General features: G+C 39.3%; 1 protein-coding gene across 9 annotated transcripts in view; it reads left to right on the forward strand.

Annotated features, from left to right (window-relative positions):
- Nucleotides 1-27145, forward strand: part of Fry (FRY microtubule binding protein) — a 407101-nt gene that overhangs the window by 224934 nt on the left and 155022 nt on the right. For all 9 annotated transcript variants that reach the window (XM_058582514.1, XM_046454025.2, XM_046454026.2 and 6 more), the window contains 2 exons: nucleotides 12931-12984; nucleotides 26841-26980. In XM_058582514.1, coding sequence (XP_058438497.1) covers nucleotides 12931-12984; nucleotides 26841-26980 — 194 coding nt within the window. The remainder of the gene's footprint in view (nucleotides 1-12930; nucleotides 12985-26840; nucleotides 26981-27145) is intronic.

Genomic DNA, 27145 nt, shown 5'->3' on the forward strand with positions numbered 1-27145 from the left:
AAAAAATACAGAAAGACTCAGTGGGTGATAAATAACTCAGTCTTGTTCATCTCAATGTCCTATTTCCCCCTCATTTATCAGCAGTGGTTCTCTGGGAATGGAATTCTAGGTTCACATTCATTCTCCTTCTAGACTTTTGAAGTTATATTATACTCTGTTACTTCTATCATTGCCATTGAAAAGTCTGCAGTTGATTTATTATTTGTTCACAGATGATGTCTTTCTCTGCTTTTATGTGTTTGGTGTTCCAGTCTTTCACTACACTGCATTGGATGGGAATTTGTTTTTATTTCTTGTTTCTTGAGTTTGAATTAAGGATTTATATCTTCCATCAATTCTAGAAAATTCTTAACTATTAAGTGTATTAATATGCCATTTATCCATTTATCCATTACCCCATTCTCTCTTTCTGGCACTCCTATTAGATGTATTTTGAACCTTTTCATGTTATACTTCTTCTTTTATCTATGACATTCCAAGTAATTTTTTCAGATCTATCTTTCAATTCATGAATGCTCTCTTGAGCCATTTCTAATTTGTTGCTTATCATTCCCATGGAGAATTTTAATTTTGACAACCTCATTTTTCATTCCTAGGGGTGCTGTTTGGGCCTTTTTTAGAATGTCTTTGGCATGTTTTTCCTCCCATTTTGTATTTTCCTTTCTTAAGTATACAACTTTATTTTATGTCTTCAATCACCTAAACATACATTTTTCTGTCTTTGTTTATATTATTGTTCTATTATATCAGTGTTTGGGGCCTATAACTTCTGTCTGTTGTATCTGATAACTTTTGATAGTGGTAGATTGTTTTTTATATACGTTGCAAATTTCCATACCAATTTTTTAGTGGAGCTTCTATTTCTATGAGTTTCACTTGCAGTCATTATATAGGAGTCTTTCTCCATCTTTTTTTCTGCTTTTGCTCCTTTTTGTGGCCCTAAAGTTATTGCTATCTAGAGCCAGATATCTATTGTTTTCTTGGCTTAGAAAGTTCTATACTAGTATATAATGCAAATGTAAGCCCCCAGCTCACATAAAACTGGGTTTTGTGGTTTCAAATTCTTAGGTGTGACTTGTTTGTTTGGTTGGTTGGTTGTTTTAACCTAGAACCCACTGGAATAGCTTTTCACCTTCCTAGATCAGTGTGTAGACTTTTTTTTCCCCTACTGGTTCACTGTTTATTGTAAAACATCTGATTTGTCCAACATCCCAGCCCTCAAGGCCCACAGCTTTCTCCATATAGACCACAAAAACACCTTCAGGATGGTGAGAAAAACAGCCCTCCTCCTGGGCTGTCACTTTACCTTCCTGCTCTTCCTTATTTTTGCCTAATCCATCATCCTGCCTACACTTCTGCAGAATTCTTGATTTACTCCTCATGCAGATAAAGCCAGGGTGGTCCTCTGAGACTCTGGTGTAAGCAGATGTTCCCATGGCACGATGGGATGTCCCCGGGGTTAATAAAAGGAACAGTGCGGGGTTTGTAACCAATTCTCCCTCTGATTCCATCTAATAAATCCTAGTACAACCCTGTTCCTTACATTTTTTGTTAGAAACCTTTATTTCACATGTTTTCACTTTTGGACACAGCCTAGCATACATCCTCCATGTACCATGTTTCTTGCCTGCCATCATGCATTTATGTGTGCCAAAACCTCTCCCTAGAATGCATCTTAGTTGCTCAGCCTACCTGACATACTTCCTTGACTGTAAAAGTTTTTAGTGTTAATTTCTTCTTTTTTTTTTTAATTTTTAAAAATTTCTTCCCTGGTCTCTTGAGTCTTGCCCATATCTACTCAAACTCCCATATGCCTTTAAATCTCTCCTTCCTCAGAACAACCATATCATTCTCTCAAGCAAACTATTCTGTGTTCATTGAATTACAGGAATTAGAAAAGACTAGGACCGAAAATAGCAGAGGACATAGATTTTTAGGGTAAATATTGTTTTATGAAAATTTCAGTTAAATGTATGTAAACTAGACCATAGTATAAAATGTATTTTTGGGTTGGGGGCAACAATTTTTTAAGTAAAAAAAAATACGGTATTATCTTATAAGTTATTTGGGGACAATACTTGTGTCTGCTGCATCTTGCCACACACATACACATGCATGCGTGCTCACACACACCATGTTTCCACGTTTGGGACAATCATACAGTACATAGTAAATTTTTTTGAAAGAAAGAATGAAAAATTTTTTATGATTGAATGAATGAAACATTAATGTAGCAACATGAAAGGAATGTCTTTGTATTAACCCATGTGTTTCCAAAGGTCATCTTGCCAATCTCTATATCTCTATTCCAATAAGGATTTTGTTCTATCCTTTGTACTTGGCAGCTGAATGCCCTACAGTGTGCTGAGTACATGAGACATAGATTCACAGCCTCCTGTCTTGGAGGCATCTAAGGATACTTCATTACTTGATATGGCCACCTGCCCCACAAGCTCACTCCAGCAAAAAATGGAGAGTCAGGTTGACTCTTACGGGTCAGATACAATCTCTCAGAATACAGTCATTATCAGCAAGTCTCTATTTAATAGCATCAGTCACTGTAGTCACAGGCCATTAGCTTCTTAATAAACTCTTCAAGAATAAGACTCCAGCTTTTCAAAACGCAAAAGCTTTCATCAGTTTTGACTTTGTGGATTGAATGAACAAGAATAAATAAGGTTAAAGACAAAAAAAAATTTTTGAGACTGATCCAGATTTGAATCCTGATTCTCTTTAGTGTCTCGGGCATTGAGCACCAGTAGCTTCCCTTTTTTCTTATTTGCAGAATGGAAGGAACAGTACCTAGTTCACAGGGTGATTGAGCGTTCAGAGGGAATGTGTGTGGAGTGCCCCGTGTGATCCTGAGCACATGCAAGGTGCTCAGTCATCTTCATCATCACCACCACCACCATCATCCTCATTAGGGAGCTGGGATCAAGTAACCCAATCTTCTGGTATATTTCTTTCAAAGTCAGCCTGGTGCTTCCTGTCTTTGTGTTCACTCCAACAGTAGAGAGACTTGAGCAGGACAATTGGCTGTCTGCCATGGCATTCACCAATACTGTTGGATGCTTGCCTGAGCTCAGCCATGTCACCAACAGAGGTATAGCCAAAGCTGCTAGCAGGCTCAGTTGGGGTCCTCTGGGTGCTTATGCTTTAGGATGTGACAGAAACAAACAAAAATACACAAGGAGGGCAGCACCTCCACCTAACTATTTCCAGCAAAGTATCTGAGGCTCACCGAGGTATAAACAATGAGGATCCAAGCAGGGAAACCAGCATTTGAGGTGAATCCAACTTTGACGATTTTCACTGGCATTTAAAGGGGAGATTTCAAAAGTTCTTAAGGTTAGGGGTCTCGAAGACAAGTAGCAATAGCAGATTTCTAGGCCACACTGAGAAGTCAGCTGTCCCAAAATGTGAAACTAAGTAAAGAAAGTTCAGAAAATTTCAAGACTTTTCAATTCTTCTCAGATTGCCTCTTTTGTCTGTCCTCCTTCCTGTAACTTGTTTGATATGCAAGAAATGCGACTTTTCATCCCAGGCTTTCCACCAGCCTGTACTTCTTGCAAAATCACTTAGATGTGATCCATCATTGTTTTTACATCTATAAAATGATAGCAGCCAGGCAGCCAGTTTTATCTCTCATATATCTAACAAATGGAACTATTAACTCTTGCACTGATGATTTTGTAAGTCATGGCTTATTGAATCTACTTTGGTTTAATCTTCCACTGTTCCTGCATGGAGCTGCAGTGGGAGCCAAACTGGGGATTAGGCCAGGAATCCCATCTGAATCAATAATCTGAACATAAAATATTAGTGGCAAGAAGAAATTCTAACTCTCCCGACAAAGAAGAGAAAGAGAGTAATTTGTTCTCTTTTGACTTTGAAACCTGGACAAAGGGAAAGATCTACATGATTTCCAAAGACAATACACTTAGTTTTCTTCTTGTTCTTCAGCAGATTGAGATAAGTAGGTAGGTAGGTAGGTAGATAGATAGATAGATAGATAGATAGAAAGAGAGGGAGAGAGATGCTCATCTTCTGATATTCAGGAATTTAAAAGCACTTTTATGAAGAAATACGCTACAGAAATGGGGTTTTCATTATTGTAATTGTTTGGGCCTGGATAACCCTGCTTGCAAAATGCCTCATGGACAAGACCAGGCAGGGTCATTTAGATATTGTCCCGGTGCTGAGTTTGGAGCACAGGTGGGGGATGGAGAACAAGGTAATAATTCTTAAAGATGCTATGTCGTGCTGGATTGGAGGTTTAAAAATAACACAATGTCATCTAGCTGACATGAAAGAAACAATGAAGGGAATTTCTGTTTTAAAATAAGACTAAAAGTAAAGTAGAAGTAACACAAGCTATTATTCGGGGGGCCAAAGGCTTTGAAGAATCTAGAATTTCTAGAATGCCAAATTCTATTGCAACACACTGCTTGAATCTGTAATGAAATATGTCATGACTTAAGACTGAACCTGTATGAACACCAGTCATAGCCAGCTGGTACCAGCACTGAAAGACTGAGCAATTAACCAATGACAGCATTACCGCATGCTAATGTTGTTCCAGGTTCGGGCAGTAATGCCTATTAACATACCTCTGCCCCTGGCCCTGGTCTCAGGTGGTTGCTCCTCTTGGATGCTGATGTTAGAGCTCGCAGCAGGACAGTTCTGCAATTCACCTGATATTAAGTAGGACCCTGTGCCAAAGAGTGAAACGGGTGGCCCACCATCAACAAACTACATAAGACAAGCGGTTGCAGCATCTCTGATGAATTTAATTGTGGCTCTAAGTAAGCAAAGCTTTTGCAAGTGGAAAGCTCACACCAGCATCTCTTAGATCATATAGGACAAGAGGTAGCAGACCCAGGTTAGGTTACACTCTGTTTGAAGTTATTAAAGACCTTTTTGGCTAGGGATGTAGCTAAGTGGTAGAGTGCTTGCTTGCCTAGCATGCACAGGTCCTGGTACTAAAATAATATGACAAAATAAAGTATATAAAAAAGCTGTTTGTCACGTCTGGACCATATAGAGACTAAACATGCAGCCATAGTCTTGCCTTTCACCCCTGAGGTCCCTGTCTGGTCTGCAGACTTCTAGATACCAGCGAATATTGGGTGCTTTTACCTAGAACCGTTTCTAATATTTAAGGAATTTGTGAATTCAGAACTTCTGCTATACTGAATAACAGAATTACTGCCTCTAAGTTTGGGTCTTTATATGGTGGATTGTCATAAAATTGACTATAATTAATCTTCTTCATTGCTTTATAACCACTCATTAACCTTTGCCATAGTATATTTCCTGTAATATTTCATCATGCCCGGGTTGGCAACCTGGCACATCATATGTGCCCGTCATCCTACACTAAGCAAACATTACATGTCTGTTGACTAAGGATGTGTAAACAGCAGAAGCACCACCTTCATTTCTCCCCTTGCTGTGACCTCAAGTCAGTTTCCCAGAAGGACAAACAGCTAGTCTTTCTGGTCAAACCCCTCTTGAAATAGAGGCTTCTATTAGTTCAACAAACCTAGTAAGGAAAACATAAAGAGAATAAAAATAAATTCTAGATTTAGCTTCCTTGTGAGTATAGTGATAGCAATCAAAGTCCAGATGTCCAGAGAGGAGCGTAAGAAACAGTGCTGGCCAGAAGGGGAGTGTTTATATCACACTTGATAAAGTACTACCTTATTTTCAATCTATAAATAAATAAATATCTTTGAAAATAGCTGTTTCTTAGCCAGGCAGCTCAGCCTGGTACCTCCCTTATTTAATCTATAAAAATATTCACCAGAAACACGGAAGCTCACCCTAACCCAGAAACAAAGCATTGCTAATGTCTAAAACCAGAGATAACCATTGGAAGGTTCCATTTAGTGGCTGGATGTAGTGGTCTTTTAGATGAGCTCAAAAACTCAAAAAAACCTTTCTTTTTTTTTTTCTGTGAACAGTCCAACCTAAAGTTTGTTTTCCTCATTATAAATATCCTTAGAATCATAGATGAACAATGTTTCTTTTGTGCTCCTAAATGGATCTTTTCAGCTACTTAGTGTAATTTAGTGAAGCCCCAGAGTCTGATTGAACTGTATAGCACATATATCTTGTGAAAAGTATTCTGGAGTAAAGAAAAAGAAAACAACAAAGGACTTTTCACTTCACATAAAGTAGTATTTCATCCGCCCGTGTGTAAGGCCATAATTTTTATGTCCAGTGACATTATAAGATTATCAGACTTTTCTCTTTGGGGAATATAAAACCAGGCAAAGGCTATTTTCCAAGATATTGTCATTGTAATTCGTTCTGCTTATGTGTTTCTTTTCACCATTTACAGGGATATCATTTTTAACAAATAAGAGATTCTTTGAAAGTACATCATCATGTTTTATAGTGACTGAAAATGCCAACAAAGATGCATTCCATAATAATGGCATAGGACTGTGCCGTGGAGAACTTGCCTTTCATGTGCAAAGCCCTGGGTTCTGTTACCAGCACCAGGAAAAAAGTAAATAAAAATAAAAATAATGGCATAGTACTGAGTCGTGAAGACTCCTTCCTTATGAACACTGTGATATAATATTGCTGTTTTCACATAACATTTTGCATTTTGACATTCCTCAAAGTCATCAGTGAAATTTTAGGCAGCAGTAATTTGTACTGTAGTACTGTAATGATTTTAACTAGTGCGAGTTTTGATGCCCACGGATCAATAATAAGACTTATGTTTTATTAGGTACCTTTATTGTTGCTTACTTATATATCTAGTACATTTTTATTTTAAAGATGTCTTTAAAAAACAGTATTCCATTTGATGTTTCCTGATGTCTTTGGAAATTTCTACTCAATTCCTAGGTTGTTATTACCCATGCTAAAGGGAGGTAGGTCGGAAGGTTCAAGGAGGCTTTCCCAAGGTGATTCAGCCCTGGGGAAGGCAAACATTTAAGGAGAAAGAGTAGCTGTTTTAGTCAGCTTCTTCACCACTGTGACCAAAAAGGCCTGACAAGAACAGTTAGAGGAGGAAAAGCTTATTTGGGGCTCACAGTTAAAGAGGTCTCAGTCCATAGACAGCGGGTTCCATTTCTCAGGGCTTGAGGTGAAGCAGAACATCATGGCGGAAGGAAGGGTGTGGTGGAAGAAAGCAGCTAGGGACTTGGCACCAGGAAACAGAGCTCAGCTCAAATAAGGACACATTATATACCCCAAAGGCATACTCCCAGAGACCATCCTCCTCCAGCCACACCTGGCCTGCCTACAGGTACTATTCAGTTAATCCCATCATGGATTAGTTCACTTCTCAGGCTAAGGTTCTCATAACCCAGTCATTTCACTCTAAACTCTCAGCATTGTCATGAGCTTTTGGGAGACTCTCAGGCATTGTCACATGAACTTTTGGGAGACACCTCTATCTGAACTGTAACACTAACCTGTGAAGGCCACAGAGAAAGAATGTGTAGAGGAGCAGGAATCCTGGAGGGAGATGGGGTGATTCTAGTGGAAAGAAGGGAGTGGTCAATAGTGTGGCATGCGCTGAAACTCGAGGGAAAAAAGTACTGAAGAATGGCCACCAGATGTGCCATTTGGAAGATGACTGGGGTCTCTAGGGTCTCTATTTTTAGTGTAAAGAGAGAGAAAAGCTAGATGCAGTGGTTGAGGGAAGAAGGGAAGTCAGAGGGAGACCACTGATTGGACAACTGGATACGAGAAGAGGGTAGAAAGGAAACGCAGCCAGAGTTAGCTATGGAGCCAGGGAGGCACCAAGGAGAGCTGGGTTTAAGGATGTTGGTAGGTGGGAAAATAGACAGGAGAGAACGGGAGATGGAATACAAGAGATGTGAGGAGCTGGCTGTGGGACAAGGTCCCCAAAGAGGCAGCAACAGGTTTGTTCTCATGTACTGAACGTCCACTTGGTGTCCATAGTAGCATGCACAGATGGAGGAGTAAATTGAGACCCAGGAAATGGAAAATACCAACAAAATAGAACGAACCACAGAAACGAAAGGAGTGAAGGTTGAGAGAAGCTGCTCTTTATCCAATTAAAATGAAGATGAACTTTGTAGCCAAATTTAATTGAACATTCCCCTCCACTGTTCAGATAATGGATTTGTACTTGGGACTGTTAAATTTGGCAGAGAAATAGGCTCCGCTGAAATGAGCAAAGCCAGCTGCAAATAGGACAAGTTAACTCAAGTGTTTCTAGTGTAGAAGCAAAAGTGCCAAAAAAGTGTAATGGATTTGGATCTACCTTCATGTTCCGTATCATAGAATCCTGCATGGCATCTGACCTGCTGGCACCTTTGACTTCTCTGAAACCCTTTCTGTATCATTCTCTTGAGCTTGAGTTTTTTCCCTAAATGTTTTGGGTAAAAAACATCAGCATATATTGTTTTGCTTACGGACACTCATTTTATTGACTAAATGGAATAAAAGGGAAATAGTTTTATCAGTTTCTACAAGTCCTTCCACAGAGCTCTGAGGGTTTTAACTATTGCGCATCAATTCTTACTAGAAACCTGGTCAGGAAGTCATGGAGTGACATTTCTTTTTCTCTAGGGACAGTCTGAGGTAGGCATCACAGGGGCACAGTCTTCCCCCAGAAGTTCAGTGATTCAAACATGTAGTCAAAACGACCAGAGTTATGTGTGTCTTCAAGACTGTGCACATCTCTGCACCCCTGACTGCCCCCTCCCCCTCATGGGGGAGTCGTTTGAGGTGAAAGGTCAATATTCAGAACCATGTGTCCTCAGGCTTATTGGACATGTCTCCAAAGTCGAGTTAAAGCTGGCACTTTTTTATATGAAGAAAGAAATATGACACACATGAAAATATTTTGAGCTCCAGCTTTCTTTGGTTCAGACTGAAGCAGGGTGTCTGCTGCTGGGAGCTAATAGTTCTGGATAAAATGTTTAAGTGGCATTTTACAGCCCTCTCCCCTGGGGACACCATCACCATGGGACAGGGCAGCAGATCCCTCAGCATCCTGCCCTAATCCAGTGAAGAAGAAAGATCCTAACTGTAGTGGTTTGGTTCTAAAATTCTAACTACTCAGACCAGAAGTGTATACATTTTCACTGCTGATGGCATTCAAAGCCTTCAGTTGGTTATGCATAAACATATTCTCTTAATCAAAAGCACTTGTAGTCTCAAGACTTGTGAAGTCTAATGGTTGGTTGTTTTGTTGATGTTATTGTTGTTTTAACTTGGTTGTTTTTATAGCCACACCACCATTAAATTAAAAGTTTTCCTCTAAATTGCCTATTATGAATAATGTTAAGCTTTTTGTTTTTTAGGAGACAAGGGCAACTACTCTTTATAATTTTTCCCCCTGTTTTCTATAATACAACTTTCTGGTTACACATGGAAGCTTCCAGGAAACTGAATGTAAGGCCTACATAATGTTAGGGGAAGCGTTACTGCTTGGTATGTTGTTCGGTTGAGTCTTTGAACCCAAGTTCTCTGGTGTTTCTCAAGTGAAACCTCCACAGGACTCTCCCTAGACCTCCAGCTTCCTGTGACCCGTCCTGCATGGCCATCTTTCCTCTTAAAGGTACAGAGACACCTGATAGGAAAAGGCTATGAAGTGAACTGTAGCTGGTTCACACTGAAATTGTCTGGGGATTGAGGTGGAAGTTGATGGTTTCCTCCTGCCCCTCTTTTTTAGAATTTATGTTAAGAGAAGAGTGAGGGAAATCAGAACCCCGAAAGGTAGCAAACTAGAAGGACAAGCAGGGACTTTGTTCTTTTCCTATGGAAATACTGAAATACCTACAGAATTCTTCAGGACAGGAGAAAATCCCCTTTAGAGGGCTGGAACAGCATTGCTCTTTGATTCAGGGGGAGAAAACAAAATACAGACTAGTGAGAAGTGCCATCTGGCTTCTCACACAGCAGGCAGAAATTTGCCACCCAAATCCTATCCGTAAATGGGATGAAGCAGAGAGCGGATCCCTTGTGCGGCTCCCCTGGGGGAAAAAGAATGAAACGCTGGATATGTGCTCTTTAAATAGGCTTTTGAGAATGGCTTATACCTCTTTAAAAATGAGACAATGATTTTTTTTAAATAAAATAGCAAGAGTGATTTGTCTTGACTGTTTTAGTTAATATTTGTTGGATTTATTATGGCAAATTCAAGTGTCAGCATGTTTAAACAGTGTAGCATGATGAACCTCGTGACCATCTTGAACAGCGATCCACTCGTGGCCAGTTTGTGGCACACTCCCTGAACTGTCCCCCAGGATTCATTCATGCAAATACACTTGCTCCTGGGTATCCCAAGGGAATTGGCTCTAGGACTTCCCACAGAGGCTCAGGTTCATGAAATGATGTAGTATTTGCAAAGAACCTTACACGCCGCCTCCCATATACTTTAAATCATCTCTAGATGACTTGCAATACCTAATGTGATGTGAGTACTATGTAAATAGTTATTCTACTATGCTGTTTAGGGAATAACAAGAAGAAAGCAGTCAGTATTTATTCAGTGCAAATGCAACTTTTTTCCCCCTAATATTTTCAGTGTGCATTTGTTTGAATTCCTGGATGTGGGACTCATGCTACTGAGGGCTGAAAGTACTAGAAACCATATCATTTCATCTCTAAACATTTCAGTATGTGTCTCTGATAAGATAAAGTTTTTTTTTTAATGAAACTGAAATACCATTACCACATCTACAAAGTTAATAATAATCCCCTAACGTCATCAAATATCCATTAGGTGTTCAAATTGCCAATTGTTTCATGAATGTCATGCTTTCTTTTAACAGAGTTTTAATCAGTTTCCAGAGAAGATCCACATATTGCAGTAGCATTTTTTAAAAATGTCAGGAAGGGAGGGCTGGGTGTGTGCGGCTCAGCGGTAGAGCTTGCCGGGGTACTGAGTTTGCAAAGCCCTCGGTGCAATCTCCAGCACAGGGGTAGGGTGGGGATGAGGGGTAATCAACAGGGTCTCTTTTTCTTCCCCCTTCTCCTTTGTAACCGATTTACTGAAGAAACGTCTTTCTTTACCACAATTTCATTCAGTTTGGATTTTGCTGATTGCCATCCTGGGGCACTGTATAACATTTTCCTCTAAGCCCTGTATTCCCTGAAGATTAAAAATTAGATCTAAGAGCTTGGTCAGATTCAGGTTCCCTCCTTCTTCCCTCTCTCCCTTCCTCACTTCCTTCTTTCCTTTCTTTGGTTTTCTTTTTATTTTCGCTACTGTGATAGTCTCTCCTCCAGTTCTATCCTAAGCCTCCTGATGCTGATTATAACTATATTGATACAAAGGTAATCTTGTTGATTTTAAAATGTGAATTGGGTTCTCTGTGGCCATACCTGTCTTTCCAAGTTCATGGGGACATAGTCACATGTTGAACAAACCCTGACAATAAGTTTCAACTGTGTATCAGGGGTGTGGGGGAGGGCGAAAAATGACAACACCATGGAAATTCTGACCAGAATAAGTGCAGAGAGCCATGGGACAACTAACAGGTGACTCCACCTCAGAAGTGACATTTGCACTCAGTCTTCAAAGAATATGATTAAGACAAGATATTTATACAAAAGGAATTAAGGAAAACTTGGTATATTGTTCGGTTGAGTCTTTGAACCCAAGTTCTCTGTAAATGGATCTGACTATTGTATGTGACCACAACTTATCCTCTCAGCTTTGCCTACTAGATAAAGTGACTTGCAAAATGTATGTATGTGAAAATGTTTAAGCTTAAAACGCCATGTTTATCAGCTTTCTACCCTGTTCATAGCAGAAAAAAAATAATAATAACTTTTAGACATGGGAAGCTTCAGGATGTGGGTGGACACGGTCACCAGCAGATTTGGCGAGGGCCTTCTTCCTCACAGATGGGTCTGCTTGCTGCATCCTGGCATGGTAGAAGACAAGCAAACTCCCAGGGCACTAATTCCATCCATGATGGTTCTGCCCTCAGAGTCTTGTCACCACCCAAAGGCCTTGTCTCTTAATAGCATCATCTGAGGGACTAAATTTCAACATGAATTTGGGGAGGACACATGCAGATCATAACATAATATATTAGTATTAAATATAGTCAGTATTTTATCCAATAGATCCAAAACTTATTCCACCTAACTAAAATCCTGTACCCTTTGACTAGGATCTCCCCTTCCCCCTTCCCTAACCTGTCCCCAGCAGCCCCTGCCAATCAGCAGTCTACCCTGCTTCTTTGAACTTGACCCTTAGATTCCACATAAAAACAAATTTGTACAACATTTATCTTTCGGTGTTAGGCTGTTGTCACTTAGCACTTCAAGTTCATCCACATTGTTGCACATAACAGAATTCCCTTCTTTTTAAAGGCTGAGTAGTGCTCCATTGTGTGTGAATACCATATTTCCTTCTCCATTCATCCATTGATAGACACATAGGTTGATTCCTGATCTTGGCTATTGTAAATAATGCCTTAGTGAACATGGGCATGCAGAGGCTCTTCAACATACTGGTTTCATTTACTTTAGATACATACTCAGAAGTAGAATTAGTGAATCATATGGTTGTTCTACTTTTAACTTTTTGAACAACTTTCATACTTGGCTTACTAAATCTACATTCTCACCAGCAATATACAGGGATTCCTATTTCTGTTTTGCTTTGTCATAGAAGTCATCTAACAGGTATGAGGTAATATCTCATGGTAGTTTTAACTTGCATTCCCCTGAGCCTCAGATTCTTCATGTTTTGCTCAAAGAGGTATGGGTTAAGATGGACACCAAGAATCCAGACAGAAGTGATCAGAGTCTACATGCTAAGATTAGTTAAGGGAGATGTTCTCATTTAAATATTGGTACTTGCTCATTCTGTAAAGGGAAAAATGTTAAGAAAATTGTATAATAATAATGTTTCTTTTATAATGCTTAAAATTCTATAATAATAATTATTGTATACATATATTCTTTTCTTTGTAGGAAAAGCCATTGACAAAATCTCTGCAGCGTGGAGAAGACCCCCAGTTTGACCAAGTAGGTGATATGTTTTTATTCTGTCAAAATGGTCGGAAGGCAAAGGCTAAATGCTCACTATTTTATTAAGGAATTTCCTCAAAGAGGACACAAGTGCTTTGTTTTAAGAACTTTGTCCTGCAGTGTGTGCACCTGGGTTTATACATATTCAGTAGATATCTCTTAATTTGAATTGGAAAGAACTGGAAAGTGTAGAAATAATGCAAATAGGCCCTCAATTAATGGTTTCCTAACCCTTTGTGTACCAGAATTAAAGAAACTGAGAAGATAGCTTCAAGGAAATTCCATTTAAAAACTTGAGATTCTTCCAGATGAATGATACCATGTGATGAGCAGATCTTTGCACTAGAGCTTATTCATAATTTCAATCAATATTAAGTTTAATTCATCCTGTGAGAGAGAAATCTCCTCAACAATAATTATAAAAGTAGTGGACTTCTGTTCTAATAGAGAAAACAATACATAAATGAAATAATTTAAGACAGAATAAATGCAAAGAGACTCCTTTGATTATAGGTCAAGACTAGTAGAAGGACACTCAACTCTCAACAGTGTAAAATAAACATAAGAAGTTAAGCTCTGAGAGATCCTGGTTCTGTAAGTTGAGGGAAGCTATAGGTTCACTTGAAATTAATAGATGTCATCAGGACATCAGAGGAAGCTGGAGAGGTGTTTGTGCTGTTTGCTAAACTTCTGCAGAATAACAGAGAGGACAGCATGTCTTCTTCAAAAACCTCAGTTGGTGCCATTGTCAGAGATATTGGATGCACTGTGGCCTCATCTACCACGGTGAGATTTTTTTTTTTTTTTTTTTTTATTGACTAATGAAAATCACACAGAAAATACTCTTTCCATAGGGCTTTGAAACTGCCTTCACTGTGAAATCCAGAGGCAGTATCTCTGGCTATGCAAGTTCAGATTCATGTAATCCCAAAACATCACACTGTAGATACAAAATCCTTCATTTTGTTTGTTATGAGCGATTCATGAGGGAGAGCTCACACACTCATGCTCGGCGCCAGGCTCCCAGGCTGTGTGGCTCTGAACTTGAGTGGTTGCTCGCAGAGCAAGCTGTTTTCCAGAACAGTCTGGGCCTCATCTCTTGGTGTCAGGGTGCTGTCTTCCTTAATCATGTTGTCAGTTATTGTTGTCACCTGGTGGGTACTGGGATAGTCAGAGACTCTTGGCGAATATGTACATGATGTTTAGTGTCACCGTTTTGGAAGTGGGGCAGATTGTGACTCTGTTCTCAAGGGAAGTGGTTCTTCTAAATTTTAACATTGCACTTAATAGTTATACCAAATAATTTTTAATTCAGCTTTCTATTTCTCTATTTTAACACTGTGGAAAGAGGTTAAATCCCACCTTTGATACTTAATTAACTAGATTTCTCTTCACCTTGCTGCTCCAAGTGTTGTCCATATATACCTGCATTGTCAAGCTCACCTGGGTGTTGTTATAAATGCAGTTTCTTGGCTTTACCAGAGAACTGTCAAATCTGCAGCTTACAGGTTCCCCAGGTGGCCCATGTGTACTGTAAAGCTGGAGAAGTCCTGTTCTGTAACAGAGTCCTATGTATTAAAGGCACTTTATGTGTGAACCAATTATGAGATGGTCATTGAGAACTTTCCCTAAGTCACAGAGTATCACCCTCTGATCTTTAAATCACGGTTCACATATGAAGCATAAGAGAATACACTACAAAGTCTAACTCGTTTTAAAGAGCTAGCAAGACTCCCAGGCCACAGAGAAACTTGGCTGACGTTGATCCACCTGTGGATTCAGTGAAGAAAAAGTCAGCAAAGTAACTTTTGAAAGACCTGCTACAGTTTGTGTTTGTGCCCAGACTCAGGTGTTGCTAATGTGATAATTCTAAGAGGAGGAGCCTTTTTAGAGGTGATTAGGCCATAAGGGCTGCTCCCTGGTGACAGGGTGTAGGTGCCTTTATAAAAGAGTTTGACCAAGGGAGCTCACCCCCTTTTAGCCTTCTCCCCATGAGGACACATCATTAGAGGTGCCATCTTGGAAGCAGAGACCCGATGATGAACCTGCTCTACTGTTGCCTTGACCGTGAGCTTCCCAGCCTCCAGAACTGTGAGAAAGAAATCTCTGTTCTTTATAAATTATCCAGCCCTGGGTATTTTGTTACAGCAGTACAAAATGAATTAAGACAAAGCCATTTCAAGCAACAGATTATTATAAGACTCACAGTTCCACTGGCAAGGCTGTGGATGTATCAAGTCTCTTAGTTTTCTGGTTTAAACATTTACATAATTTCCCTTGCTTTGATTCCAAGCAGTAGGATTTTAATCTGGGTTCTCAAAGAGCTCTATGTATAGGAAGAGAGCATGCTGGAGAAGCTTGGGTTGCATAGATCCCACTGACTATAGTTTGAATTAGTAATAAATGGTAACATTCAGTACTTAGCAGAGGATAAGCACTATGCAAAGTACTTGCCTTAAACAGGGTACAACTGTACCCTGTTGAGAGAATATGTGTATCGTATCCTCCATTTAAATGTCCCTGTGGAATATTAGGGTGTAGAGGGCTGGGCTTTTAGCCTTTCATGGCCTCATCCTGCGGGTTCACCCCTCCATTTAACCAATCTGTGCTTCACTTTATTCTTACTCGCAATAGAAGCCAAGAAGAAAAGCCCCCACTCATCTGACTTCTGTCAATCCTTCCAATAACTCCAATGAAGAGAGAGTTTATAAAGTATAACAATCTATACACTGTTACATTCAGTGGTGATGGCTCTCAGGAAAGTTGCTCCATAGTATGTGACAAAAACGTGAAGCAGCCAAGACTAGAATCCATGTGTTCTGAGTATAACAACACCAGTGCTTTTTATTCTATAGCCTGTTGCTTGCTAAAAGTCAGGGTGGTAAAAATTCAAAGGGGAGTTTTCAGTAAGCAAAGGACCTAAGGTCCTGGATCAGTTATTAGATTTGACTGCCAAAGACACAATAAGTGGCTTAAACAGGATAAAAATGCATTTCTCCCATGTTCAAAAAGTATGGAGGAAATCAGTCTGGGTGGGATTTATATATTCTTTTTTTCTTTTTTATATATTGCTTACATTCTCAAGATCATTATGGCTGCAAAAACTCAGCCTCTACATATGTATTCCATGCAGCAGGAAGGAAAAGTGGAAAAATAATTATATAAAAAAATTAGAATTATATAAAAAACAAATTAGTTGTACCGGACATTTCTGCTTATATTCATTTGGTCAGATATTAACCACATGGTCACAATTAGCAGTAAGAAAGATTAAAACATTTTTACTTTCAGCAACCATGTATCTATTGAAAAATGGAGTATTTTATAACTAAGAAACGAGGGGAGGGAGGGGAACATGCTTTTGACCCATTCCTATGCAGTCCTGCTACAGGCATCAAAGTGTTGGTATTAAACCACCTTTGGATAACAGCTTGAAGGAAGCATGAAGCCCACCGAGAGGCCCCTAGTCTAGTGAAAGAGATAAATTAGTACTCTCCTTTTAAAACTGAAAATGGGACAAGGGTTGTCAACTTTCTACATTCCTATTCAGCACTGTATTCAAATTTCTATCCATTGGAATAAAGCAAGAAAAAGAAAAAAAAGAAATCTGTAATCAGATAAATGATGACCCCAGGCTAGGAAGACAGGAGTGTGGCTTGACCTCTGAGCAGGCTGGAGAGGCCCAGAGCTATGTGGACTGTGTCTCCCATTCCCTGCTTGTGAGAAAGTCCTACCAGGAAGAGAATCAAAAATAAAGTCGGGAAGGCAATTCCCAGCGGAGTTTTAAAGATGAATAATGCTACTGATATTTTAAATAGCTAAGTTAACTGCAAAGACTTAGTAAGTAAAAAGAATGAACGATTGTCCAGATCCTGGAGGTCTTCAGTTTAGCAAACTGCATGTACACATACACACAGAGCTCTGTATGGGATGGGGAGACATAGAATATGTTCCCCAGAAACCCTGAGAAACGGGATCCACATTCCAGAAACTTCCAATCCAAAAGTGGCTCTAGCCTGGGCCCACGTGCATATGAAGTGCCACAATGGACCTTTTGGGGCTTCAGGGCCTGATGGTAGGAAAAAAATTTCTGAAAGGAAACAGTTTATCAAGCACGTAAAACAATAGGATTTTGCTTAGTATTGATGGCATATAACATGACAAATTTCAGACGAATGTTTTATGCAAAGACCTTGAACAGACAATGACATTCTAAGTTATCTTTGGGAACTGAAGGTGTGTATTATTCAGGCAGAAGGTATGAATTGTTAAATCTTCAAAAACAGGTGAACAAGGACTCTCACAAGGATATAAAATGAATACATGTTAAAGGTTTTATTTTGCTTATTATCAATGAGAGATGTTACAACCAGTTCAGGAGAAAATCCAAAAAGCAGACATGTTTATAAATCTGAGACAGTGAAGTCAGGGTGCAACACAGAAGCAAAATTGGCCTCTTCCCCATGGAGAGGGAAGTCAACTGAACCTTCTCTCAGCAATTTTTTTCATCTATAGATAAGAATTCTTTTGCATTACTAACTGTTATCTTCCATTTAAATATTTTTAAAATAGTTCAAAGGCATTGAAAGTTCTCTAGACTTAGAATTAGGTAACCCCTGGGGCCTGGGGCTATCGCTCAGTGGAAGAGCGCTTGCCTAGCACACGTGAGGCATTGGGTTCGATCCTCAGCACCACATTAAAAATAAATAAATAAACAAAATAAAGGCATTCTATCCATCAACAACTACAAAAAAATTTTTTTTTAAAAAAGGTAACCCCTGGAGAGAGATGCTGTAGGTTTTCATTGTAACAATTTCCCTTATGGTCTGGGAGAGTTTGGAAGAATTTCAGCCTGCAGAGGCAGGAAGGGATCACATTGTGGAAGACTTTAGTGCCCTGGGGCTGGGCTTCCTCCTCCACAAGCCACTGTCAAGGTGATCTAAGTGACAGTTTGATGTTAACCCAGAGGAGGCAGTGCTCAGGAAGAGAGCCCTGAAACTGGAGGCATTGGGGGAGCATGGCAGTAATAAACCTGAGGCTAAAAAGGCCTGAATTACAACAGGAAAGGAGACACGTAAGGAAGGATTATTATTAGCAAAAGTATAGGAGAATAATCAATATTGGTTGAGAGAAGGAAAAACATAAGGTACCTTTAATTTGAAACCATGATTTGGAGCAATTTCCATTAATTCAACAGTGAGGGCCTGAAACATGCTAGAATCTGTGCAAAGTACATGTATAAGTTTTAGAGTTCCTGTCCCGGAGGAATTCCCAGTCCCAAAGGAAAACAGTCTGCACAAAGAATTCTGCAGTGGAAAGGCCATACTAGAGGTACCCATCACATTCTCTGGGAACTCGGAGAAGGAAGCAGTTAATGAAGCCAGGAAGGGGGAGTGAGTGCGTCCCAGAAAGCAATCCAGGAGCAGCGGTGTCTGTTATACAGAAGACCAAAAAGGACTGCCATGAGTCTTACGGTTGAAAGAGAAGTTGAAGGTGAAAAGAACGAGTAATGGAGAGTGGCAGTGGACAAAGTTGGAAAGGTGGCCTGCAGCCCATGAGCATGGCTCGCAGGACCCATGCTGAGGAGTCTGGATTATTATTTATGAATCAGGAGTTTGCCGAGCAAGGAATGCTATACTTGCACAGAAGAAAAGAAGCTGTAAATCAGACTTACACACAATGAATTTTCATGGATGGTAGAATGTCTCAGAAGAACTAACAGGCTCATTTATTTAGGTGATCACTTAATAAACACCCAGAGATCAGAAAGAGAAGAATACATGAATGGAGAACATCCTAGGGGCGCATAAGGAGTTTAGGATTAGGAGGTGGGATCCACAAAAGAATGGCCAGAAAAAGGATGGCCGAAGTGTGGAAAAAATCCGGGGAGACTTCCAGGGCCCATGGCAGATGGGACACTATGGAAGACACAGGCAAGATCCGAAGGAAAGCAGTTAGGAGTTTGTAGGAAGCGGCTTTGAGAAAGAACAGCTGCAGGGGCTGTTCCATGACATGTGGAATACGTTTTCAAAGTTGACAGGTTCAAGTTAAAGACTTGAGGAGATTTACTCTCACACCTAAGTTATAGTGGCTGATTATGATTGGCAGTGCTTAAATTAAAAAGCAGTGTCTTAGAACAGAATCGCAGCACTAGTGATGAGCTTCTTCCTGTGATCTGTGGAGAGTGTCTGTCAATGACAGGCATGGTGAGCTTGCCATTTTACCTTCAAGTGGTTTTCTTGTTATTAAATTTTAATTATCCCTTTTAAAGATAAAAGTGGAGGCATTTGATTTCGGAATCTCCAATGAAACATCAGCTAACCTAGGAGGAGAGTGGACCTGGGGGGTGGTGATCAAACACAGCTCAAATATCACATTAACCTATTTTTAAAAGAGAAAAACAAAATCAACCTTCTTAAATAAATCTTACCCCAGCACATGTGTAACCTGGTAGAGAATGGATTCAAAACCATTAGTTATTAGATACATCTACACTCAGAGAAGAAAACTGGGGCTGTGAAAAAAATCACTGAATCTTTATTCTTGCACGTGCTACACACACATGTGCTCTTGATTTTTCTCTGCCTTGGCTTTTAGACCTTGCTTATGTATTGTCTATCGATGACGTAAACATACTAGGAGGGAGCTACAGGTTGAATATCTCTTACTCAAAATGTTTGTGACTCAAATGTCTTGGACTTTGGATCTTTGCATAATACATAATGAGATATCTTAGGATAGGACCCAAGTCTAAACATGAAATTCATTTCATATGCATCTTCTACACAAAGCCTCAATGTAAGTTTATGCATTTTACATAGTTATGTTCATGAAATGATGTTTCATATTGTGGAATTTTTTCACTTGAAGCATCATGTCAGCATGCAATATTTCAGATTGTGGGACATTTTAGACTTTGGACTTTTCAAATCGAGGGCGTTGGATTTGTAATACAAACAATGTACACAAAATAATGTTTTAGTTTTTGAAGTATTGTTCCAACTTTGCCTCTGATAATAATCTCATGTGATAAGTGGAAGTTATTTTGTCTTTGCAAAGTAAAGTGTAATTATTCCCTATAGGAGTTGTGCCAGACCAATCAGAATTAGCCTCCAGATCTCTATTGTCTCAGGTGAATTGTGTCACAGTGCTTTGGCAGTTGTATAAGGGACTGCGCAGAAGACGAGAGGAAGTGCAGGGTGCTTCCTGGGACAGGTCAGCAGCATAGGATCCTGGAAAGGAGAGCCTTTCACAGAGAACCTGGTAAACAGTGTTGTTTGTACAGGAGACCTCGGGAAATGTCCACAAAAAAAGGCCACTGGTTGGCCATTGGGTTTGTCTTTGCCACTTTCAGATGAGTGTCAGCAGTGTGGTGAGGACAGAAAAAACACTTCAGGGAGCAAGGAGAGAGCGGACAGTGAGGCAGGAAGAGGAGGTGTCACCCGTGCACATGTGACTGAGAAGCCATCTGGAACAAGAACAGATACTTGAGAATTAGTTGACCCAGGACAGCAGAGTAGTGAGGGCTACACACACTTTATGGAACCCACTTACACTGAGTGAAATACAAAATAACACTGCGCCAATGGTTGGGTCCCTTTTTCACTCAAGACTTTTTCAGGGTGGTTGACGTTCCTGAGAGTCTGATGTGTGGGTGAGTTGGCAGTAGATCTAGTTTTATCTAAATGATTGATCTGGTTCCAGGATAGTCACTGGTTTCTGTCCTCAGTGTCATTTCCTGTTGGCTTAAGAGTGAACTGTCGCCTGCAGCTGCCTCGATCTCATGAGTCTAGTGAGGGAAAGAGTAAGGGACAAGCGCTGCTCAGTGACCTATTGCAAGCATTTGGAAGGTGCCAGGCAGTAGACAATGTGCTTACATCTACTGGAGACAGACAGGCATGGGAACACAAACTAAGCCACACAGCTTCTAAAGGAGGCCCTGAGAGTTTGTGCTTGGATGAGGGGCACATGTGACTCCACCCTACTCCACCCACCCAATAAAACAAGAAAGCAGTGTTTATGTTGGGTATGGTGGTGTAAATCCGTAATCCCAACAACTCAGAAGGCTGGGGGGGCAGGAAGTTCAAAGCCAGCCTCAGCAGCTTAAGCTGTAAGCAACCTAGGGAAACCTTATCTCCAAAATAAAAAAATAAATAAAAGCTGGGCACGGTGGCATACTTCTGTAATCCCAGTGGCTTGGGAGGCTGAGACAGGAGGATCACAAGTTCAAAGACTGTATGATGAGGCACTAAGCGACTCCATGAGACCCTGTCTCTAAATAAAATACAAAATAAGGCTGAGGATGTGGCTCAATGGCCAAGTGCCCCCGAGTTCAATCCTTGGTACCCCCCAAAATAAAAACAAACACACACACACAAAAAAAAAAAAAAACAGGGCTGGGCATATTGCCCAGTGGTTAAGCACCCTTGGGTTCAATCCCTAGTACAAAAAAAAAAAAAATTTATCCAACTCTGAATAAAATGCTGTTGTCATCTTCTGTCATTTGTTTAGCCTATGATCCCATCAAAGTCACTTGTTGTCTGTGCTTCAGTTTCAATATTTGGAAATGGAAAAACAAAACAGACATTTTGGAATGTCTATTATGTGCTCCACATTTTACACATCTCATTTTGTTCTCATAAAAATCCAGTGAGATAAGTATTCTTCGCCTAGTTTTACAGCTGAGAGAGGCAATGTACCATGCCCATGCAGTTTATAAGGAGCAGAGCTGTAACTTGAACTCAGGATCTTCTGATCTCTCCAGTGCCCTCGTGAAATTATGAGAACATGGCAAGTGAATCAGTCATCACCTACTGTGTCCTGAGAACATCAAGTTTGCAGCTATTTCTACTATTTCAATTCAGTGTGACTTACATTCTTTATTGGTATCATCTCTATAAATTCCAAATTAGTTACTCAAGCTCTCTAAGTAGCTAAGTAGCTTCTATTGGGTTTTCTTCTAAATGTTACATGTTGTGTACTTTCGTGACACCTTAGTTTCTTAATGTCTGCAAAATGCCATCTATTAACAGAAAGCATAATAAAATATATCCATAGTAGAACTAAAACAGCTGTTCATCATCTTGGACAGTAATAATTTTCCTGAAGAAGAAGTGGACGAATAATGTTGGAACATTGATTCTAATGCTGCAATTCACTGAAAATCTATTTGAAATCTGTAATTGAAAAATATAGGCAGTTAAGAGTCAAAAACTGAATTGGGTATATACATATTAGTGTTTTCAGCTTTTCTTTTCATTTTTCAGCTTTTTTTTAAAATAACATTGAATAATAATTAATTAAATAATAAATTGAAACAATGTATTTCATAAAATGAACCAAGATATGAAAATCCAAAAATGAAGATCTCTTTCTAAATTGCAGGGAAAAAATATATTTAGTGTATAGGTTTGGGGGTTTTTTACAGTTTTAAGGTTTTATAATAAATTGTTCTTAAGTCTGGTACCTTTTATCATTCACAAACACTATAATAATAGTATAATATGTGAGTGAGTAAAAATAGTTATTTGTATCATATCAGTATTTTGTGGTCTTACACAGTAGTTACTCTGACCCACAAGGTTGCCTGGCTCCCTGAACTTATTTGAGAAATTAGCCATCAGTGAATTACTTTAAAACTATTCATTAAATGCACCACTCTTGACAAGTCAGCCTTATTACTGTAAAACATGAAATGACTCCACTGAGTAATTATTCAAATATTTATGTGTGAAGTTTCCCTCTTTGCATTTAGCAAGTATAATAAAATGCTTATGAAAAATCAGTGTCTTTGCTACAGTATAATGGAGAGTCTCTTTTAGCTTATTTATACATAAAAAGCCAAAGTAAACATCAGAACATTTACAAAGTACATTTAGTATTCCCTTCTGTCCCCCCTAAAAAGAAAACACCAGTATGAAATAGTTCTGTGATTCTGTGCACTTCATCTCCTCCTGCTGCCCAGTACGTAGCTCATCGATGGTGGAAGAATATGATCATTTAAATGCAACAAGAGCATCTTTGTAGTGGGCCTGCCCTCTTTTAGCAGCAGCACAGAGCTAGAATTCATCCCTCCATTGGCTCTATTTCTCGTAAATGAAGGAGCTGAGTAACCAAGAAGCCGGCTAGACCTTCCTCCCTTCCTGAGCTTTGAGGGCCAGGTCTTTGCAGATTCCACCCTTCCTTCCTGAAAGCCTGGCCTCCAAAGGGTAGTAACAGAGAGATGGAAAAAACACACACGTCCACCCAGCGCTGACCTTTCATCTCTCCTGAGATGGTCTCAGTGTGTTTGCCTTGGAAAGTATGCCCTGCAGATCTACTACCAAGACGGTCTTTATGGCGACTTTTTAATGGATTGAAAAAAGTTCTGTTTTAAATTGTTAGATTTGAACCTTGAAGAATGCTTTGGACATTCTGCACAGAGAGTGAGGGTAACGCCTAAGTGAAATAGTTGAATCCACCCACAGATATTTAGGAATCAGAAGTTTGTCTCCTTTCTAGGTCTGTAGCAAAAAATGGGACAAAAAAAAATTAAAAGTAGTGTTCACTTTTAAATTTTTATTTTAGAATGAATAGGCTGCCATTTACAGAAAAGTTGCAAAGATAATATAGAAAGTGGCCAGCTTCCCCTATTGTTAACATCTTATATTACTATGGTACATTTGTCACAATAAGAAACTAGTGTCAATTCATTATTGTTACCTAAGTTCTATACTTTGTATTTCATTTGTTTTTCCCTGATGTCTTATTTTCTGTTCCAGGATGCCATCCAAAATAGTATGTTACATGTAGTCATCATGTCTCCATAGCCTTCCACTTATAATCTATTTTCCCTTACAATGGATTTTATTGGGATTTTATTACATATGGAGTAAATAAGACTTTTCTGAAGGTGTGATACTGGGATACTATATCACAAAGCCACATCCCAACCCTTTTTATATTTTGAGACAGGGTCTTGCTAAGTTGCCTAGGGCCTTGCTAAATTGCTAAAGCTGGCCTCAAATTTGCAATCCTCCTGCCTCAACCCGAATTGCTGGGATTACAAGCATGTACCACCACACCTGGCTAAGATTATTAAACCATAGCTGGGGACTGTGAATTCTGATTCCTTTTACATCTGTGAAAGAAACTTCCTTTTATCTCTCAGTTCAAAACATTTTATTTATTTGTGGTGGTGGAAGTCAAACCCAGGGCCTCATGCATGCTAGGTAGGTGCTCTACCACTGAGCTACAGCCCCCAATCTCAATTGAAAACATTTAGAGGATGATGACTTGGGGGAAAAAGCCCAGGAAAGTGCTGGAGTATCATTAGAACTAATGAACTACTCCTTTGACACATCATGATATGCTTTCTTCCAAATAATTACTGCTATTTTATCTATGACAAAAAAAGATTTTGTGGCTATGGATATAATAGCCTCAGGATGAGGGGAAAGGGGGCTTTTTTTTTTGATGATTAGATCAATGTCAATTTCAAAAAAACTAATGGTGATTTGGTTCATAGTGCAGGCTGAATGCAATTGCCTGTTTGTTTCTAACCTCTACTAACCCATAAGTAAAGATCAGGTACAATTCTCTACATGTATCCACAACCATTGTTATAACAGAAAACACACAATAGGCTCTCAAGAAATAGAATCTGAGGAAGAAGGCCATAATTATTTTGTTCAGTCTTCAGGACTTCTTTGAAAGGTGGCAGTGGAAAATCTCTTGACACGAAGCACTCTGGTCCCTTCCCTGGTTTCCTGCTTTATAGAAGGAAGTAAGCCCAGCCCGGTTAGCTTCTCTGTGCCTTAAAGCTCAGGCAGAGATCCCCACATGCCTGGAGAATTCCAGCACATGTATGTTTGTTCTCCCACACATCACTGCTAGATAAAACCTCCCTGTCCCTTTTTTATGGGTTTATTTCCCCATTCAAAAATCTGTAGGGACTTCCTGTTTTCTAGAGAGAAAAGCTTTTCAACATTGCATCTCTCCACCCTAACCCAGGCTCTCCACAACTTTACTACATTCATCATTATAATCATCAACAAATAATTATTTCATACCTTCATTTCCATAGGCTTTCCTGCCTTGGGTCTCTGCATATTTTCTTTCTTGACTCTCATCTGAAATTTCTGTCCTTTCTTTAACAAGGCTCAGGAAAAATCCTACCTTCGTTCTTAAGCTGTCACCTCTTCCCTCCCTCTGGTGGTCTCTCTCTCCTGAGACCTCGGGTTTCAACATGCACTCCCTGAGTTGGTGAATTTCCTCCTGGTCTGACGTTTTGCACATTTATTTATATTCCACTTAGAGATCATACATTGATCATATGTGATTTTTTTTTTTATTTTTTTACTTAATGAACATTTATATGTCATATATTTTTTTGAAATGTGATTTTTAAAAATGGTTTCATAAGAAATTCCACATTGTACTAAGGCATTTATATCTAGCTAAGACATTTAGTTTTTTTGTTTGTTTGTTTGTTTGCTAGAAGTATTGGTGCCCTGACCATTCTTGCTCATATCTATTTATATACTTAATGTAAATTCTAAGAGTGGGCTTCTTGAGATTGATTTTTATTGAGTTCTTGATATATATTTTCAATTTACCTTCAAGATATGGTAAATCAAATCTTTTCCCCATGGGCACATTCATCTTATCGCTGCTCATCAGCACTGAGTATTATAATTTGCTTATGTTGGTTGTTAATTAAGGACTTAAAACCCATCTCGTTGTGGTTTTACATGTCCTAGATATAAGGCCTTTATCAGATCGGCGTTTTATAAATATTTTCTGTCATTCTGTAGCTTATCTTTTATCACTTTCTGGACAGTATATTCTAAAAGCAGAAGCTTTTCATTATGACTTTCACAATATCAAGTTTTGTCAGAGAATTTGCTTTTTGGGGGTCACAAAGATGTTTTCCTGTTTTCTTCAGAATTTTTATAGTTTTAGGTTTGATTCATTTTCAAATTAGTTTTTGCATATGAGATCTGGATTGAAGTTCTTTCTTATGTGTGGCAATTAGCAAAAGATCAGGAATCTTCCCAGATAAGGAAAATAGAATAATAAGTCTGTCAAAAGCACATTGTTTAAAGAAGTTTGCCTTTAAAATAATACAAGGTAAATTTTTCTAATATATTAGTACTTTCAGACTAATTTGGGACATAACTTGCATTAATAAATGAATGCTTATTGACAGAAAATAATTATTATCACCACTTAGGTTATTTGTTTGGAGGGTAGATTTTCTTATTTCACCTAAACAATTAATATAATTGTATTAATATACTTATTTATGCAACAAGCTTTTGGGGGGTACTGGGGTTTGAACTCAGGGTCACTCAACCACTGAGCCGTATCACCAGCCCTATTTTTTGTGTTTTATTTAGAGATAGGGTCTCACTGAGTTGCTTAGCGCCTCGCCATTGCTGAGGCTGGCTTTGATCTCGTGATGTGATCCTCCTGTATCAGCCTCCCGAGCTGCTGGGATTACAGGCGCCCAGTTTACAACAAGAATTTTTGAAGAGCTAAGAAATACAACGTACTGTGGTGGATGATGTAGGAAAATAATTTATTTGCAGCTCCCTGAATTACTTGGATGCAATTAATATCTGATTCCTAGAATGAAAGGGAGTCAAAGTAATTAACTTTTTGAACTGTAAAATTATTATTATATGAGGAGCATCTGTCAGTGCTAAGGGACATGGCTCTTGGGAATGTACTAATAAAGATTATGAAGGAAAAAACTGTAAGTGAAACAAATTTTGTAGTGAATATTGCTGGAGGTTATTTGTGCAATGGAAAGTTTCCCAGTGATTGTCAGTGCCACCAGACCTCTCAATCGCCTCCATCTTTCCTTGTAGGTCATCAGCTCCATGAGCTCCCTCTCTGAGTACTGCCTTCCCTCCATTCTACGAACACTCTTTGACTGGTACAAAAGGCAAAATGGTATTGAAGATGAATCCCACGAATACAGGCCAAGAACAAGCAATAAATCCAAAAGGTATGTTTGTTTCCAGTAGGGATATGGCTTTTCTTTGTAAGAAACGTAAAATAAGTTAGATGGCATCTAGACCTTCTTGACTCTCCACAAGGACACCTGGCAGGTGCTGCAGGGTCCACCTGATCTGTAGCAGGTATCACATTTGGAGCACTTTGCCATTTCCAG

The sequence above is a fragment of the Marmota monax genome, unplaced genomic scaffold, assembly GCF_021218885.2.
Source record: "Marmota monax isolate L192 unplaced genomic scaffold, Marmota_monax_Labrador192_F-V1.1 WCK01_AAM20220418_F8-fsc00011, whole genome shotgun sequence".
NCBI lineage: Eukaryota > Metazoa > Chordata > Mammalia > Rodentia > Sciuridae > Marmota > Marmota monax.